Genomic DNA, 17,838 nt, shown 5'->3' with positions numbered 1-17,838 from the left:
TTACTGCAACTATTTTAGCGTAGACTGCTATTCTCTGACCCTAGGGAGTGCTTTCTGTATCAAGACAACATTTGGATTTTTCTTTTGTTTCACAGGGCACACAAACTTATGAGAACAAGCAGCAGAGCCGGGGACTCAAAAAATGCCATTCCTAAATAAGACACCATTAATCATCCAAAATCGAAACTACCCACTAACACACAGTAGGAAGCACACACTCAGCGGCACACCAGCTACTAAGAGGCAGGCCATCTCATCTGAAGCCTGGAAAGGCAGAAGTGCCAGCTCCACGTATAATGAGAACATCCCAAGTTGGAAGGGACCCACAAGGACCATCAAGTCAAACTCCTGGCCCCATGGGGCCACCAGGAGCCCGCAGGGAGCTGGGTGCCTCAGGGCACCTCAGGCACTGCGCTCCAGGATCCTCCACCTCTCTCTCTGGGCAGCGCACTCACTGCCCTCAGACCTGCAAATTCAGTAATCTCATTGGGATCAGCTTAGCTCCTGGCATCTGCACAACAAGAATAATGACATCTTGAACTAAACACTCTTCTGCTTGCCTACATAATTGTCTCACTGTATTATCCAGACATAAACTTCTACGATCTACAACAGACCAAGGGGAAAAAATAGTTAGGAGTGTAACACCTACTTTACTAAGATGCAGCAGCCTCCAGTCTTCTTTATCATGCTGCTCTTTCAAGTCACACGTGAATTTTAGTGGAAACGGGACCATTTATTTCTGCTGCAGAAGTGCTCTGAAGCCAGAAGCTTTCCCCTGACACATCTGCCCCAGACAACACCAGCCCCACAGCCAGTCCAGGCTGTTCGTCTTCCCCTTCTCCAGGGAGCTGGGAGAGGAAAGGAGCCCACAAAGACCTCCTGGGAAAGGGCAGAACTTGGGCAGGAGGAGCACCAGTGCACTAGCATTTGCTGCAGAAGCCCCCAATTCCTCATGCCATTGTTACAACAGACAGGCGTATCTATTACCAAAGGCAATGAGTGACAGACCCCTGGGTATCCCCAGCCCCATAGGTAGCTAGAGCCCCTTCCCCTCATGGTGAGGGCTGGCTGCTCAGAGCTCTCCTCCCAGAACTTACACAGCTCTTCAGGCTGCAGACAGCTCATGTTCAGGTGCCGGGGCACTGCTTTCTGCCACAACCCCAACCCGCCCTTTTCTTGCAAGGGCTGAAGCAAGTTGCACAGATGATTCATGCTCTGACATGCTGCAATTTCTTCCAGACCTTTCTGAACTCACTATTCTTGAAATCACCACTGGGAGAGTGGCAACTATTCATTTAAATATGGTTGAGGTTGCTTATTTCACTACTAAATGGGGGAGTGGGAAAGTCTGTTTTATAGGTACTAGATTATAAAATAAAAGCCAGTTGAACATCAGCTTCACAAAGATGAAACCCACTGCCTCCCTCCACGTGACCAGTAGCTAAAACCCGGGCACTGGAGAACTGGGCAACACCCTCAGCTGATAGTTAAAGTACACTTGGATCAGATCCTAGCTGCTATAGTTGCCATGACCGCAACACACACCTCTACAGGCAGCAAGGCTCTACCCAAACTGCCAGACCCCATGACAGCTATTAAATTCTCTGATGTTATCATCACCCACTCAAGTTGCTGTCTTGTGTAATACAGTGTGGTGTCAGGGGATGTACTTTGGGCTTCATCATAACATCCTTTACACAAAAAAAAAAAACAACAAATCCACACAATTGCAAAACCTCAAATGGCATACACGTTTGCTCTGATAAGCTGACAAATACCACTTGTGTTATCTTTATAGTATTTTCGTCAAGTGAGAGCCACACAGTACAAAACCATAGCCATGTCAGACCCCAGCCACTTCAGGGCCTGGCAATGCTCATTACACCTGTATTTAGCAAGGAACAGTAACTGGGGGTCAGTGCATTCTCCCTTGTAATGAGAACAATCTCACTTATTCCTAATAAAGCTATAGTGCTTATTATATTCCAACCACAAAATAAAGATGAACCAATTCAATCATGAGAGAAAACTATTCCCCAAGACAGCAAACCTTTCAAGCTCTGCACCTTACTGAGCCGAGGGAACTTGCCCAGTGGGAAGAGTGAGCCTGCAAACACATTACTGCTGCAAACAGTTTGCAGCAAAGAAATACAGGAGTTGATCTGCACACAACTTGATATCAATGCCAGCCACATCCTGAGGGAAAGTAAAGTTTTTTCTGCCTATCTGAGTTTGTTTCTGTTTTTTAACATGAGCAGACTTAGAAACATTTTCTAAGCTGTCTCTTGTTTGGAACTCCAAGTCTGAAATAAAACACAACCACATCATAGGCTCCAACACCGCTCTTGTTACAAACAGCAACAAAACCCATCCGCAAATCAACCAGACACAACCTTTACATACAGCCTCTGTGCAGCCCACAGCTTCAGTTGTTCGAGATTAAAGTAACAACTCAGCTGTGTTTGTGAACAGACAGCAGACCTACAGCAGAATAACCTACAGCTGCAAATAGCCTGTCATGCTCTCTCCAATTGCATAGTTAAAGGAAACAAATCGCATAGCATCTGTAATAAAAATTCTGCAAACTCTCTCTGCTCATTAAAGTATACTGTACCATGATGATGAGAGTCCTGGGTCTGCTCATTTCCTCATCGCTGTCCAGTGGCAGGATTTCATGTGACAACTCCTCTCGCCGTCGTCGCCTACAAATATGTGGACAGTTCCTCTGTACCACAGAACGAAAGGCTTGAAGCAGAACAATGCTGGCAGCACAACCCATATCTGCATCCTGAAGCCTACAATATAACTTCTATGTTTACGCTGTGTTTCAAAAACAGTGGCTCCTTGTCCCTGAAAACAGCCTACAGTGCAGCTGCAGCCAGCTCGTTCTCCAATCGCTTCCTTGAGTTCTGATCATCTGATCACAACCGAATAGCTTGGATGCAGATAGAGGAAAGATTTGATCCACTGAAACTGAAGCACACACAGTATTATGATCCTTTCCTCCCTCTCCCTCCCTGCTTCTGAATTCACACGAGAAAATGCACTCTCTCTCTTGTACAACGAGCCTCCTCCTCCCATCCCACTTTCATGGAACTGAAAGTATTAAAATTCCAAGTTCAAACAAACCAGCTGTTTGCCGCACACACACACACCAACAACAACTGGTAGGATCTGTTTGCAAACCTTTAAAAAAGTCACGTGTAACACAATAACAGCAAACATCTGGAAAGTTATTAGCTCTCATTATCAGCATGCTGTCTGTAAAACACTGTGCTGAAAATACTAAAGCTCATTGAAGGATTTGGACTAATCTTTTCACTTCTCGCAGTTTTCTGAAGCACAGCAAGCTCTTTTGAGTCGTAAATGTAACAAGGGAAAAAAAAAAATCTGGACTGGCTCATCCAGCTCATGTTAAAATAGCCAGGCTGTATGAGAGCCAGCAGTGTTCGGCTCTGAAATGCCTTTCAATAGCATAGCTGTTGTGTGTTCCCACACATGCATTTGTTCTGCAGAGTAATACATTTTTACATCCACACAGGAGGATTGTGTTCAGGAGGGTCTCTGCTAATAGGGTCTCACAGTGAATGAGCCACCGGTGACCTTCCAGGAGCAGTAAGAGGAAAGCATGTTCGGCCCCATCCACGGGGTTCCAGGCAGCCGCAGGCAGCCAGCGGGAGCAGCCCCTGCACGACAAGTCGGTCAGAAAGCAGCCAGGGATGCTTAGAAACCATGTGACCAACCTGGAAACAGCACAGGCTATAATGGTGTGCAGTGTAAGGTAACAGCATTTGAGAGGAAGTTAACGCTAAATACATATACAGAAATGGATCTCTCCTACACGTTGTGAAAACTAAGAATTTCCAGTAGGGCTTCCAGAGAAGCAGCTTTTAAGCTCATATGTATAACCTGATTATACGTGCATCCCAAAAATGTATTTGTCTTACATCAAAAGGCTTTGATTCCTAATGAAGGTCGTGAGAGGTTTGTCATCAATTTCCACATAGCGCTATAATGCTGTTGTTGTGCTCTCTGTAAATAATGCCCCCCCTTACAACCTCGGGCAGGAGCTGCACTGAAAGCACTCTGTGGAAGTATTTTCTTCTGGGTTTGATTAGAGTTTAATTGCTTAGCAAAAGACATAACTGTAATTAAAGCACTTGCCAGAAAAACCAAATACGTCCTTTAAAAGTAACACACTCATTGCCATTATTCCTTGCCTTTCTTCAGAGCTAATGGCTTTGAGCGCATTAGGAGAAAAGTTAGCAGCACAACCCACGCAGCTATCAGGCTGGCCTCCCCTCAGACCTCCCCGGCTCAGCCCTTGCATGCTCAGTGACGTGCCCATCTGTACAGGTCTACCCCACAGAGCAGGCCGTGTGGCACACTTGGGAGCTTGACTCTTCTAATGTGATTATACAGTGGCACAGCTGTACAAGTTCCGCACCAAACCAGCAGCCCCGCCTGCTGCTACTGTTTTCACTGTCATCAGTCCCCTGCTACACCAGAACTCAGCCTGACACCTTGACCACACAGAAGATGCACTTGGCAGCAGAAAGAGCTCAATTCCTACCCTAATTCCAGCAGCATCAATACGGGCTTGGATAACTTCCTGAGTAATGTCTGCTGCCAGCTGTTATGGCAACTGCTCTGCTACCTTGGGGCTGTTGCACATCGCACGTCTGCCTATATGACATCTTTACTCCCCAGTGCTCAGCTGGGAGGGCTGGCAGGGATTTCTATGACATTTGGTTTCCATAGCACAAACCGACACGCACACAGGATAGCACCCTGGGGCTTGACCCAAAGCTTTGCTTTCCTCTCAGTGAAGAATCCCATTCATTTCAGTTGTCTTTGGTTGAAATTCTTCTCTGACAGTGGTCTAAGTGACTTCCTTAGAATTATTTGTGGATTAAGATACTATTAGATACAAGTAGGAATGATGTAATCTTGGCATGACATCTCCTACCAAATTAAAACAAGGCTTAGTCCAAAACCAAGTAAACTGCACGAGCCCAAGGCAGCTAAAACTGGCCATCCAGGCCTGATCAAAACTCACAAGCTGAAAAAACAGCTACAGCACACAAGAAAACAACAACCACCAAAACCCCACCAGCCTCTGTTTTTTTGTTTCTTTGGTTCCTCAAACACTTTTGAAGGAAATCTCATAGAAGCATGAGCTACCTTTGGAAAGGAAACTTCCCAGCCCATTAAAAATGCCTGGAGCCCACCTCCCACATAGACTTATTTTTTAAATGTAGGGGTCTCATTAACACATGTTATGTTTACACACCATTAACGGTGTTAGTTTCTCTTACAATGAAACATCAAGCACTGTTTTGTGATAATTAATTAGCGCTTTAATCCAGAAGCTGAACTCACTGAAACCCTTTCAGAAGCAAAATCCTCCTTTGTGCAAGCAATGCCTCAATTCCCCATTCTGAAAACTCCTGCAACAAGGCTGACCCTCAAAGCCACCCACTGCCCATTCTCCCTTCGCTCTTCACCACCAGTTGTTCTGGCAGTGCTCAAGCAGCAGCATAACCCCTGCATGACAGCCCACAGAACAGGCTGGGAAGCAGACCACTAAAGGTATCATCATTTAAAAAAGAAATAGCTGAAACATGGAGAGGCAAGATTCTTTTTTTTTTTTTAACCCAGATGATTTCGGTGACCCGGTCCTTGGCAGCTCCTAGGGTTGGGTCTGTGGAGCAGCGAAGCTGTGCAATGGCAGAAGTGGGTCGCACTTGCCATGTCTTATAAAGTCTGTGATAAGAAAGTAGAGTCCAAAGGCATCTGGATTCTTGAACTAGCAGCTATCCGTCATCCAGCTTCAGCTTCCACGTGGAAGAGATGCCAGCTCTACAAATGGGCAGCCAAGGCCCGAGGAGGTACACCGACTCTGGCAGGAATCCTGCAGCAAGGCGTAAACCCCTCGCCTTCCAAGCTCTGGCTTCTTTTTCTTCTGCAGCGCTCCTGCACTTCCTCTCCTGCAGGCTGAGAGACTTTCTTACAGTCCTATTACATATTACAGTCCTGTTACATATCTCTTTAGCACCCCACATTTGTTCCCTTCCCACAAGCTTTTTAAATTTTTTCCCCCTTTTTGTGTAATTTGAATTTGTCATTTGAATGAAAAGGAGATAGCCTGTCAGTACGTTGGCTGTCAGCCAAGAGCTTTAATCAGAAGACAGCTCACGGAGGAGATCCTTCCCAAAGGAAACACCGACCCTTCCTCCCAACCCACTACAACATTGGTCTCCCCACAGCAAAGAGAACCCTTTGCCTGTAGCTGATCAGCTATGAAGACAGCATACAAATTTTAGTTAAGTTCTCTGGAAAACAACAGCCCCTCTCTGGCATGCCTACATGACCCACATTGAAAAGTTCTACAGAAGCCTTTGAAGCTTGAAGATCCCAAGGCAGGAGTGGCAGGTGAACGCCTGTGTTACGCTGATGGCAGTCTGCTCAGGCTGGCTCCCAAAAATCCCAAGCCATTAAGAGGAACTAAAGACAGCAGAGACCTAATTATAGCAAAACTGCAGGAAAGGCCTCGGTTCATAGCAGGAGCAGGCAAGCCTTTCAAGCAAGTTACAACAGCACAAGTACCACCTTTACCTTGATGCAGATGAAGGTCACAAAAATTTTGACAAGCCACTGTCACCTCTCAGCACCTTACGATTTATCACCCACCTCATGCTTCCAAAACAAAAGAGCTGACACTGTCTTTTAGCAAATGGAGTTTTCCTCAGACACATCAAAGGTCCTTGTCTGCAGTCAGGATTTGTTTTCATAAAGGCTTGGAAGGCATTAGCAAGGAAAATAGAGAGAAAATACGTAGATGGTTCTAAAAGGCTCTCTTCATGCTTGGCTGCTTCAAAACAACCACGGAATCCTCACCAGCTCCCAAGGAATCAGCATCCAGGTACACAAAATACACTAAGATGCACTCTTTATGGCAGCCTGCTCCATGAAACAAACCCATCATCAACGTGGCTCCTTTCCAATCAGGTTTTATGCCTGAGGAACAGTATGAACTGAAAGCTTTCAATGAGCTTTTTGCAGTGACCAGGTCTCTAACGCAAGCAGCAGGACGCAGCAGACAGTCACCACGCTGCAGCAGAATCTCATGGCACCATTTCCAACACCATTTCCCTGCCCCCATTTGCTGCCAGGCTTCAAGAGGAGGACGGGGGCCTGTGTGGATCCCTTCTCAGGAGCTGCCCCATCCTCTCCTCTGACACCGCCACATCCCAGCACTTTCCACAGCCCAGCCAGGATGCTGCATGGTGCTGGCCTGAACCCCTGCAACCACATGTTTTGAGGAAAAAAGCTTCAAGCACAGGGATCACACTTTCATTTCAGAGAAAGGATATGCACTGTTGATTGCTAAAGCCACAAATAACCTCAGTGCCCTATCCTTCTCACATGCTCTCTACCTGAGGGCTTACAGCTGTTTAAAAACATTGCATTTCAAAAACACTATTTCAAAGCGTTGCTACAAAACAGCTAAATGCCAGAAGAGCTGCGACCTCAAACCTGGTCAAGGGGCCTTCCCAAGGCAATGGAGGGCCAGAAGGATACAAAGAGTTCTGCATTTCTCTAGTTTCCGTCCCCCGGTGACTGCGTAGCAAACCGGGGAGGAAGCATTCACTTTGCTAAACAGTCAGTGCAGTTTCTGAACGACATACAACTTCATCTTGAAACCACATTTCCTCCTGCTGAAGCTATCTCTGACAGACATGAGCAATTCTCAATGAGGTGTGCAGAGTGGGCGCAGCATCCCATTGCACAGTATTCGGCTGTGGCTACAGGAGAGGCGTACCCCACTCAGCCACCCTGCTTCTCCTGGTGTCACAGGTGCTGGCAGTGCACCTTGGCAGGGCTGCACGCTTCCTGGCTGCGCACTGTCAGCCACACAGCGTGGGACGATGGCACCCTCTAGGGAAGAGCACATGAAAGACAGATTCACCACCAGACCCTTTCCTCTCCAGCTAGATAACGAGAGCAAGGCAGATGAAATAAATGACCGTGTTTGTAAAACCTTGTTGACCACCAAAGAGCATCAGGCATTTCTCATCACAGCTGAGACAGAGGCCCGCTGACCACAGGAATGCTGCCTGGCACTGCATGTGCTATGCCTCAGTACTGGTTTCTATTCTCCTCTTTCACACTGACGTCCACTGAAAAGTGTAACACAGATGTTCTGCGGAGTACTCCTCATCACTGCTGTGCATGGCCAAAACACAGATGTTTTCAGCTGACAGGTCCCCCAGCACACTCACTAATGACATAAACGTACCACAGCCACTTAACAGGTAAGGAATTAGGGACAAAGAGATAAAAAGGAGTAGAGTAAGGATTTGCAACATACCAATGACACAAACTGGGCTAGGCTCCTGAGCTCCAACACCAAAAGAGTCCCTCAGAAAGTTATTATTATTTTTTAATAGAACTTGATCTACGGATACAAGAACATGGCAATTATTTGCATACAAATTATTTCCAACTTGAGTGGAGCACCCTGATGGATTTGGAAGTCACTTCTCACTTTGATCGATAGTTTTCTGCAATTACAGCCTCAGTGAGATCAGCAGGATTACTCTTAGACACTTTTCCCAGATTAAGTAAAACAGGAGAACCGTACTCCATACGCAGTGATTAAAATCTCTGTATTTCAATGCACTCCAGTGGCGTTTGGAGCTAACACTGAATATTTTAGAGTGGTACAGAACACTGCTGTGGCTTCCTTGAATACATACCAGTAAAATTTCATATTTAACTTATGAAGTAATTTTTTTTAAAGGAACTTTTATTGTCATATAAAACAGGTGGACTATTATTTGGAGCCTTTGTCTGACATAGCACTACAAAAAAATAGATGCATCAAGAGAAACTCTGGAATGAACCTCCATCAGAAGTAACAACTAAAGCTGTGCTCACACGTAGGACACGAGTGTTGTACAAAGAAGCCATAGCAGAATGGCTAGGGGATGAGCTACACCACACAGAAGCTGTGACAAGGGGAGACCCAGTGGGGCACAATAGGAATGCTTCCCCACAAGGCAGCCAAGTGCCGGTACAGGCAGCGGGCTCCCCATCCTCACAGACTCAGTGCTTGGCCTGCCAAGGGCCTGGTTCAGCTGGACGGGCTGCGAGCTGGACTGGATGGTCTCCAGAAGTTCTTTCCAAACTGCATTATTCCAGGACTGCCAGAACGTGGCTCATTCAGCCCAGCAAAACTGAGCCCAGATCTGTGACCTGACAGCAAAGCGGAAGAGCTGCTCAAGCCAAAGCCCAACACAAAGGCAGGAACAAGTGGCTGGAAACTGACCATTTAGAGCACACAATTTCACTTTGCAGAGGGCTGTTTCCAGCCTCACATAAGAAGGAGCAAAAGCTCCCAATCAGGCTTCTTTCAGCTCAAAGTCAGCTGTACAATCGTTGCTTATTATTTCAAGGCAATTTCACTTTGAGACAGTCTCCATACGCAAAGAGTTCAGACAGAAGCAAGGAACCAAAATGAACAATCTCATTCAATTTCTGAGCATAACCTTCTACAGCTGGTAAATGAGGCACAAAATGCGGATAAAGGAAGAAGGGGAATGCAAAGTAAAATTTGTACATGCAGGGCCCAGCAAAACCTGTGTTTTCTCAGGTGCTGATGTCCCATCATCTCACTCCCCCAAACAGAGCAGCTACAGATGTGTCATTTGTTCCGACAGCAAAGATCCCACAAGAAGAATACAAATTATCTCCACTAGCAGAGGCATCAGATCCTTTTTATCTTAAATCCAAAAACCCAATGGTAGTTCTTCCCAAAATAAAGAGACTGCATATCATAAGAGTCCGGAATTTCTGCAGGATGTAAATATTAAGGAAGAGTTATGTATTTATTTATGTAATGCTACTCAAAACCCCCAAACCTGATGGGTCCAGGCAGGGCAAACCAAGCAGCCATTCCCCTTTTCCATCATGCCACATTTGTCCCAGCCATGACATGTCCAGGGCTCAAGACACTGGGCAAATGATGAATTTCTACACAGAAACATCGGTCTCCGGTGATGGGAGTTGTAGATATGTAGTGCTCACTACTGCCATACAACAGGAGTCATCCTTTTCGCTACAGCATGCGCCAATCAGCCCCAGGGCCTCTGCTAGCAGACCCGGAACCTCAGGGAAGCTTGCACTCCCCTCCCATTACCCCAGCCAGAAAAACAGCCCCAACAGAAAATATCCTGCACTTTTCAGAAGTGATCTTGCTTTGCTTTTTCATGGCACAAGAATGTGCTTGCAATATCAAATGGAGTAACAGCTACTCTAGCATCTAATGAGTTGCACTGTGACGCTCCATACCCTGGACAGCTTTTCTGCACAACATGTGTTTTTCATTTCAAGTCTCCTGCCAGGGTTTCACTCCCTTTCTTTTGCTTCAACTCCAGAAGAGAATAAAATCACACAAAAACCAAAGCTAATGAACCTGTGTTGCTGGTATCAATTAACATTCACATCCACAAGGCTCTTTATTCAAGTACATAAAAAATTAGCAAAACCAACCCAAATGTAAGTCTATATTTGTTAAGCTGTAACACATTGTCTAAAAACATATGTCTTCTGGTGGCTATTTCAAGCAAAAATCTTCAGAAGAATAATATTTTGATTAGTAACGTGTGTTTTGAGAGATTAATACTGAACTCCAAAGGAGATTAAAATATGAGAAGAAATTACAAGCTAAATGCACATATGTGAAAGCAGTTTCCCTTCTTACTGAATCAAGTCTAGCTGCAACTCATTTGCTGTTATTATTAAAGTTTTAATCATATCTGTTGTTCGCATTCTTTATTAACTCACCTTTACAGAAAGAACCCTGTCCTCACAGAAACCTCTGAGAACATTACAAAAGAGAAAATGATTTAGCATAGAAGCGATGTCATTCTCTATTTAATTATGACACAATGACACAACTCTAACTTCAAAGGGATCCTTAATTATTTTAGGTAGTACCCAAATGTTGACTCCTTCTCTGTTTAGTCTTCCAAGACTTCCCCACGCAAATAGAAAGCAAAAAACAAAACCAGCCCGATGCTGCTTTTCAAGAAGTCTTAATTATTTATGCTAGCAAATGTATTGATTTATTGTAGGGATGCGTTCAGTTCTCTAATTGTGCTGAACATGCAATTGTGCTTTAAAATACATGACCAGCTTCCTGGACCAGCCTCTCTTTCTGCTGGCAGCCAGGCATTCCATAGAGCCTTATGCTCCTAAGTACCTCCAGCTGGGAAAGCGCAACTGCATTTGTAAATAATTTAAATGTTACAGACTACACGCTGGAGCTTTAACCCTGACATTTTTTTGGTTATTTTTGAAGGAACTAAATGCTCTAGTGAAAGCTTTGGCAGCATAGCCAACAAGAACTGGTGACATCCAAGTGAATGTATGGAAAATCAGGTTTCCTTCAAACATACCCCTTTTTGCAGACTCTGGGAAACTTCAGACTCCACTTTCTCTTAAAAAACGTGGCAAAAATTAAGATGCAGGGATAGCAATTGTTCATTTCTGCCAAAACTTACCCTGACATACAATTAGGACTCTACTTAGATTCTAGTCAGGCGTTAATTATCATTTATCACTCTGTATGTAACATGATGATGACTTGAAGGCAACACAGAGTGGCAGCCAACACAACAGCTCTCACCTTGCTGTCATTTCTGCTTCTGTCAAGCAGCTGAGTAAGTTGGGAACAGTTATGTCTAAATAAAGGAACGTACGCACAACTGAAGACAGGCTGCCAGGCAGAAGGTCAGGGCTGGTGACAGTTACTTAGTCTCACTATGGACATAGCAATGCTTAATGCAAAAAGATCACTCTTCATAAAATATGAGATTCACAGAGGAGAGCACTGCGGCAGGCTTTCTGCAGCGTTCAGAAGCACCAGGAAAGGGAAGCCACAGCACCTCGTGAGAAGCCCTTAACATGAGCCCTCCCACTCTGCACAGAGGCACCTCCTGCCTTTCAGACCTCACACATCAGCATCTGATCTGAAGGGCAAAAGCAAACCTCAGATATCATCACTAGAAGTGTGCTACACCTTGACTGAAGGTGAAAGCCCTAAGCATCCTGCAGAGCCCATGTTCACACAACAGCAAGCCACAGGAATCAGGCATGGTGAGAAGTGAAGGCTTACAGAGTTTCACCTCTGTCTTGCTATTGCTGCTGCCCCTGGGCTGTGCGCAGCACTTCCTGGGGCTTTCAGGAGATGAAAGTATAAATCACTCAAGAAAGTAACGGAGAAAATGGATCCAGTATCCCATTCCACACGTAAATTTAGTTGGGGATGCGGGAAGAACATCATCAAACCACACAACTATCACTTGACTGGGGAGTGCAGAGAATCCAGACATCCGCCTATGGACAGGAGTGCTGGAAGATCTAACCCAATCCAGAAGAGCAGCAATGTGAGCCCGTACTTTATGGGTAAAGCTAATCCCACTTTCCAACCCAACTATGCAGGCAGAAATCTGAAGACACTCCTGTGCAACTGAAAGAATTAATAAGAAACTGATTTTCAACCAGAATCTACTTCATCTATTTAAAGCAACAGAAGACATTTAAATTTGGCTATTACTGACATTGTCTTTTGTTATTGTTATCGCCATCCCCCTGTAGCAACAGACACTGATACCCCAGCTGGGTTAATATTTATGAGAAAGTCAGCAGAACATCAAACAGAACAGGAACAAGAAAACGCTTCCTGTCAAGCCGTCTAAAAATAGTCGCACTGTCAGCACTTACCCTTCACTAGTTTTCATTACAATTATCTTACAGACAAAAGGAAAGAACAATACCTGCTAAGCTAAGGCCATGAGAGTAGCAACTAGAAAGCATCATTCCTCTCCAGTCATGGTTCACTTTGCTGTTTTTGCATCCTCAAGACATGGGAAAGTATTTCCAAGAAGTACTCAGTAGTTACAGGCAGCAGGACACGCTCAGCACACTAGCCACAGGGAGAAACCTCGAGTCCATCGCCACTTTGCTACCTTCCTTCAGCAGTTAGTTACACACAACAGTAAGCTGCCAGGTGCTTCCATGTATTTTTTTTCTTCAAGAAAGGAACACATCACCAAGAATGAGAGGACAACAGTGCACAAACAGGTCAGGCTTTCAGCAGCAAAGGCACCGATCTCTGCGTGGGACCCTACAGGCACAGCCGAGCAATACACTACATTGTTAAACAAAACCTAGCATCTAACTGTGGAAAAAATATAGAAAGCTGAGTTTGGTGACAATCCCTTGGCATAGTCCTCTCTTCGGAGGAGGTGCACAGAGTCCAAAACATAATAAATATACTCTCACCCTCTCCCCAAGAACAGCAAGAAAAACACAGACATGGAAGCACCTTTTCAGGCAGCTCCAGATACTGGTGAGCAGAAGGCTCACCCTGAACAGCAACAAATAAAAGACAAGGGAAGAGATGATTTTCTTCACCCTATACTAAATGGAAATATTTAGTCTACCTAAATACTGTAGCATTACATGAAAATGTCTGTAGCTCCACTGTTTTTCCACTTCCATTAAGACTCCAAGCAAACAGAAGGGAGGGAGGAGGGGGGGGAAAAAAAAAAAAAAAAAAGGGAAGGAAATATGTGAGCGGGGAGATTTGAAGTTCTTTTTAATGTCTTCAGTTTTAATTCCTGTAATTCTCGTATCACACACATAAAACTTCTTGTTTTTAAAAGTTTCATTCTTTTAACTACCAACAGTCTGTTGATACATGACCTTTTGTGCAGCTGCAGCTTTTTGATCAGGCAGTCCCAGTGCAGCGCTGTTCCTTGAAAACAATCTTGCAGTCCCCTCCAGTCCTGGGGCAGCCCCCCCCCCCCCCCCCACTGCAGGCAGCCCAAGCACAGCTTATCAGAAGCCATGCCACCAACAGGAGGAGACTGGAGAGGGGCTGACCGCCACCAGCACGCTCCTGAGGACAGCAGGCCCCATGCACCCACACACAGCCCACTTCCCATTCCTGCAGCCACAGCAGCGAGCCACCACATCCAAAAGTGGCCCAGAGGTTTTGTTGCTCAGCTTTTCCAACCCCAGCTGTAACAGTCCTTTGCTGCCTCCCATCCCCTATTACACAGGCTTCCCAAACGCTACAGAAACTTGCATGTTTCAATCTGAATCCCTGGCCATGTTCTTTAGGATCTGGAGTTGTGGTCTTCTAAAAAGCACACTGGGAAAGAGAAACCCCAGAAGTGTCAGAGCTCCAAGTACATGTATTGTCTGTTCTAGCACACCTTGGTATCCAATGGCACAGATCTCCCTGCTCATACCCCCAAAATCCTTGCACGTCACATCACTCCACTGCAACAGAACGCAGCCATGGCAGCTACTTATTTACTTAATTGGTTTAAATATCTTTTAAACAGGCTTGATACAGATGCATTGAGACATTGCACTGTATGCCACTATGTATGTAATCATCAGCATAGATTGCGTGTGCACTGAACTAGGAGCCACTGCTACAGTAACACATTAAGTGATCAGACACGGCAGAGGTATTCTTCTTGAAAGAGGAGTCACTACCTATTATTTGAATCATCTTTTATCTAATGAACAGCAATTCAAATAGCAATTACCTACACAAAAACATTTGTTTAATGTAAAGCTTTATACTAAAGCTAGGAGGGAGCGTTTCCAAACCCCAAGACTTGACGTTGACAGTATGGAGGTGAGAGAGTATTGCTGACACGTAACAGAGCAGAGCTGTGCTGAGAGGAACAGGGAGATGACTGCTCTGGAGCTGGCAAGCAGAGCTCCTGGAAGCAGAGTGGTTTTGAGACGGCACGGGTGGTGAGCACAGATAGGTGCCCGCCAGACAAGGACACACTGTGCCCTGCATACAGAGGGGCATACATGCAGGCACAGAGACAAGTGGGAGAAAGGCACAAAGAGCAATGAGCACCAAGGGCTGGAAAGTGTGAGGGCAGAAAAGCAGGGAGTGGGAAGATGCAAGAATGGGGAAATGGAGAGAGAGGCGATGACTGAGTACAATATACTAGGCTAGGGTAGCACTCCTATGTAAAAACCAACCCATCTTTTTCCTGTTCCAAAGTGAACAGGCTCAAAACACAGAATTGGAGCTTGTAAAATGCAATAAATAATTTTCAAAGCCTGCAGAAACACCTGAACAATTGGGCACAGACTTGAAATACAGTAAGTAGCAGGAAGTTTCTGAGAGATACACCTGTAGAAGAGTTACCGCCTACATAGACTACAACTTTTGGTATATGTTAGGGACTTCCTAATATTACTGTTAAATCACAGTTTGTTATTTGACTAGGAAAGAGGATAAGCTAAACTTCCACTCACATATTTCTTTAATTTCAGTTAAGTGAGTTCTCCTAACTAACCTCAAATACAGTTCTCATTAATTCTGGGAGAGCTATGAGGATAAATCCATGCAGCAATTCTGCGTATGACTTAATTTCAAGCGTTGATCCTAGCACAGCCATCTAATGACATGGTATCAGCAGAACAGAACCATCACACGATGATATAGCTCAAACAGAAAAACAGCTGCTACTCGTGTGTAACGCTATAATGTGATAGAAAGTACAGCAGTAATAACGGGACAGCAAAGTCTTCAGCTCCAGCAAATGAGGACAATCCCAAACACAGTAGCCATAGACACAGAAACAAAGGAAGAAAATTTACCTACCTTTGGAGTGCCTCAGGTAGGCAGGGATCTCCAATGAGATCACCTTACCTCCACTGCCAACCCTTAAATGAGGTCTGGGAAGGGGTGGATCCTGGCTCCACCCCTTCCAGTCACTCAGGTGCATGCAATGCACCTGAGCTCCTCTGGGTTGGCCCTGCCATCCCACCAGGTGCTCAATTACTGTTTCAAGCTGTGACTTAACATTTCCACTACACTACTGTAAAAGGCAACCAATGCCTAACATGAGTTGTTAACTTTGAAACAGGTGGATGCGTTTTAGTAACTTATTTTCAAACAACAACTGTGTTTGATATTCCACTTTGCTTTGTCACTGCAAATGCTAGTGGAAGTCCAACTACTGCATATGAATGGAAGTAAAAAAGTGTGCCTATATATTGACAATAGAGGCACGATAGCTCAGCACATTTTAGTATGCATTGCAAGCATGTGAATACAAAAGATATGGACCACATGATATTCTGGAATAAATATCAAAGTCTGCTCATTAGTGGTTTTAATACTTACTCATCACTGCCTTTCTCCCTGCACATGGAGTCACCAGGCTGGAGGTGAGACCCAGGACTGTTTTCCTAAGGTCTCTGCCTGTCAGCAAACCACTGCTCTGTGTGTGGCACCTTCCTGTACTCGCTCAGCATGGCTTGGAATTTTGAAGGCATGAAACAGCTCCTTCCTAAGTATGGCCAAACTCCATCCCCTGAACCACTTTTGAGATCTGAGACTACTTTGAGGTTCTTGTAAATTTTTTTTAATTCTGTGAATAAAAAAAGATACTCGTGCACAACGAGACACAAAGCCAGGAGAAAGTCTGTACAAACACACAGACATTGTTACAAACACCACGTGTTAATGTATGGCCTGTGAAACAGAACGGAGGCATTCCTAACAAAAGACACTAAGGCAGGCACGTGCAGCGGCACTTGGACAGCAGTGTGGAAAGCTCTCCCCCAGGACAGACTCCAGGGATGAGCTGTTACATACATCAGTACAACTGATAGCCCCAGGCTGAGTTCAGCCCATCCCTTTCACCCTGAAAGACTCAAGCTGGAAATACTTCCTCCTGTGCCTGCTCAGAGCACACAGAGGAGTGCTGCATTTGCTTCGAAAGGGCAGAGAAGTGGGACACAGAAGACAGCCCCTCTGCCCTCCCTTAACCTGTTCCTATGCTCCACACAGTGCTGGGTACCAGCAGTGCAAGACTTGTGCCCAGCACACAAAGGACAGCAGCCCACTAACCCAGATTAGGGGACAGCCCATGTTCTAGCAAACAAAAAACCCAGAAGTAAAGCTCACTGAGGAACTTGCATAAAGACAGACACATTTAACGCATAGTGAAAGGGCTTCGGTTATCACTTAGATAAAATAAACAAAGAAGTGTCCCTCCTCTCCAGAGCCACTGTGCTTACCACACAGTGAGCCTTTAACTCAGACTTAGTAAGAGCAGAGCCTGTGCTTTCTGAAACACCTGAGCAGCCAGAGCTTTGCTCTTGCCTATAGATCAGAAGCATTTGCCAGTCAGCGGACAGACATCAGCTTACGCACAGCAGCAAACACAGGTTCATCCAGCGGAAGACATACATGGGTAAACAATGCATTTAAATGTCAGTTTAAAAAAAATCAAATTATATTAACTGGAACTGAAAATAACATGCTGTTTTTTCCTACGCTAAACATACCTAGTCATTCCAGTTTCAGAGACAGACATTTCTGTACTACTCTTGTTCATAAATAGTAACACTTACAAAAGGAAGGGCTTCTTCTCTCCTCTGGTGTATACAACCTCACTGCACCCATTAAATTTCATTATATCTACATCATTTAATTTAGGTCAACACGTCAAAGTAACCAAGAATCATGTTTGCTTTCAGTCGGTCAAAGTTACTCTCAAAGCCAAAGAGCAAGCAAGCCAATTTCAGAGTCAGCAACGGATTGCCTTGTTCTTCCTCCACACAACATGAGCACAGAAGCAGAGAGCTATGCTCAGAATTAAGAAAGTCGCTGTCACGTTGACAGCTCGCTAAGTTTCTGTACCACACATAAACCAACTGCACAACAGCCCCAGTGGGAAGGAAGGAGAGTAAAACACTCATTAACGGTGAAAG

The 17,838-nt window shown here is 45.0% G+C and overlaps 1 protein-coding gene across 7 annotated transcripts in view; it reads right to left on the bottom strand.

Annotated features, from left to right (window-relative positions):
- DOCK10 (dedicator of cytokinesis 10) overlaps nt 1-17,838 on the bottom strand; it is a 216,482-nt gene that overhangs the window by 120,676 nt on the left and 77,968 nt on the right. For 3 of the 7 annotated variants that reach the window (XM_021394713.1, XM_021394705.1, XM_021394706.1), the window contains exon 1: nt 2,618-3,033. The exons of 3 other annotated variants lie outside the window; for them this stretch is intronic. In XM_021394713.1, the coding sequence (XP_021250388.1) occupies nt 2,618-2,782 (165 nt within the window). In that variant the 5' untranslated portion in view covers nt 2,783-3,033. Of the gene's footprint in view, nt 1-2,617; nt 3,034-17,838 lie in introns of those variants that run through there. One more of the 7 variants, XM_021394704.1, reaches the window with a different exon arrangement.

This window comes from Numida meleagris, chromosome 4 (genome assembly GCF_002078875.1).
Source record: "Numida meleagris isolate 19003 breed g44 Domestic line chromosome 4, NumMel1.0, whole genome shotgun sequence".
NCBI lineage: Eukaryota > Metazoa > Chordata > Aves > Galliformes > Numididae > Numida > Numida meleagris.
This window is presented reverse-complemented; position numbering and strand designations above follow the sequence as displayed.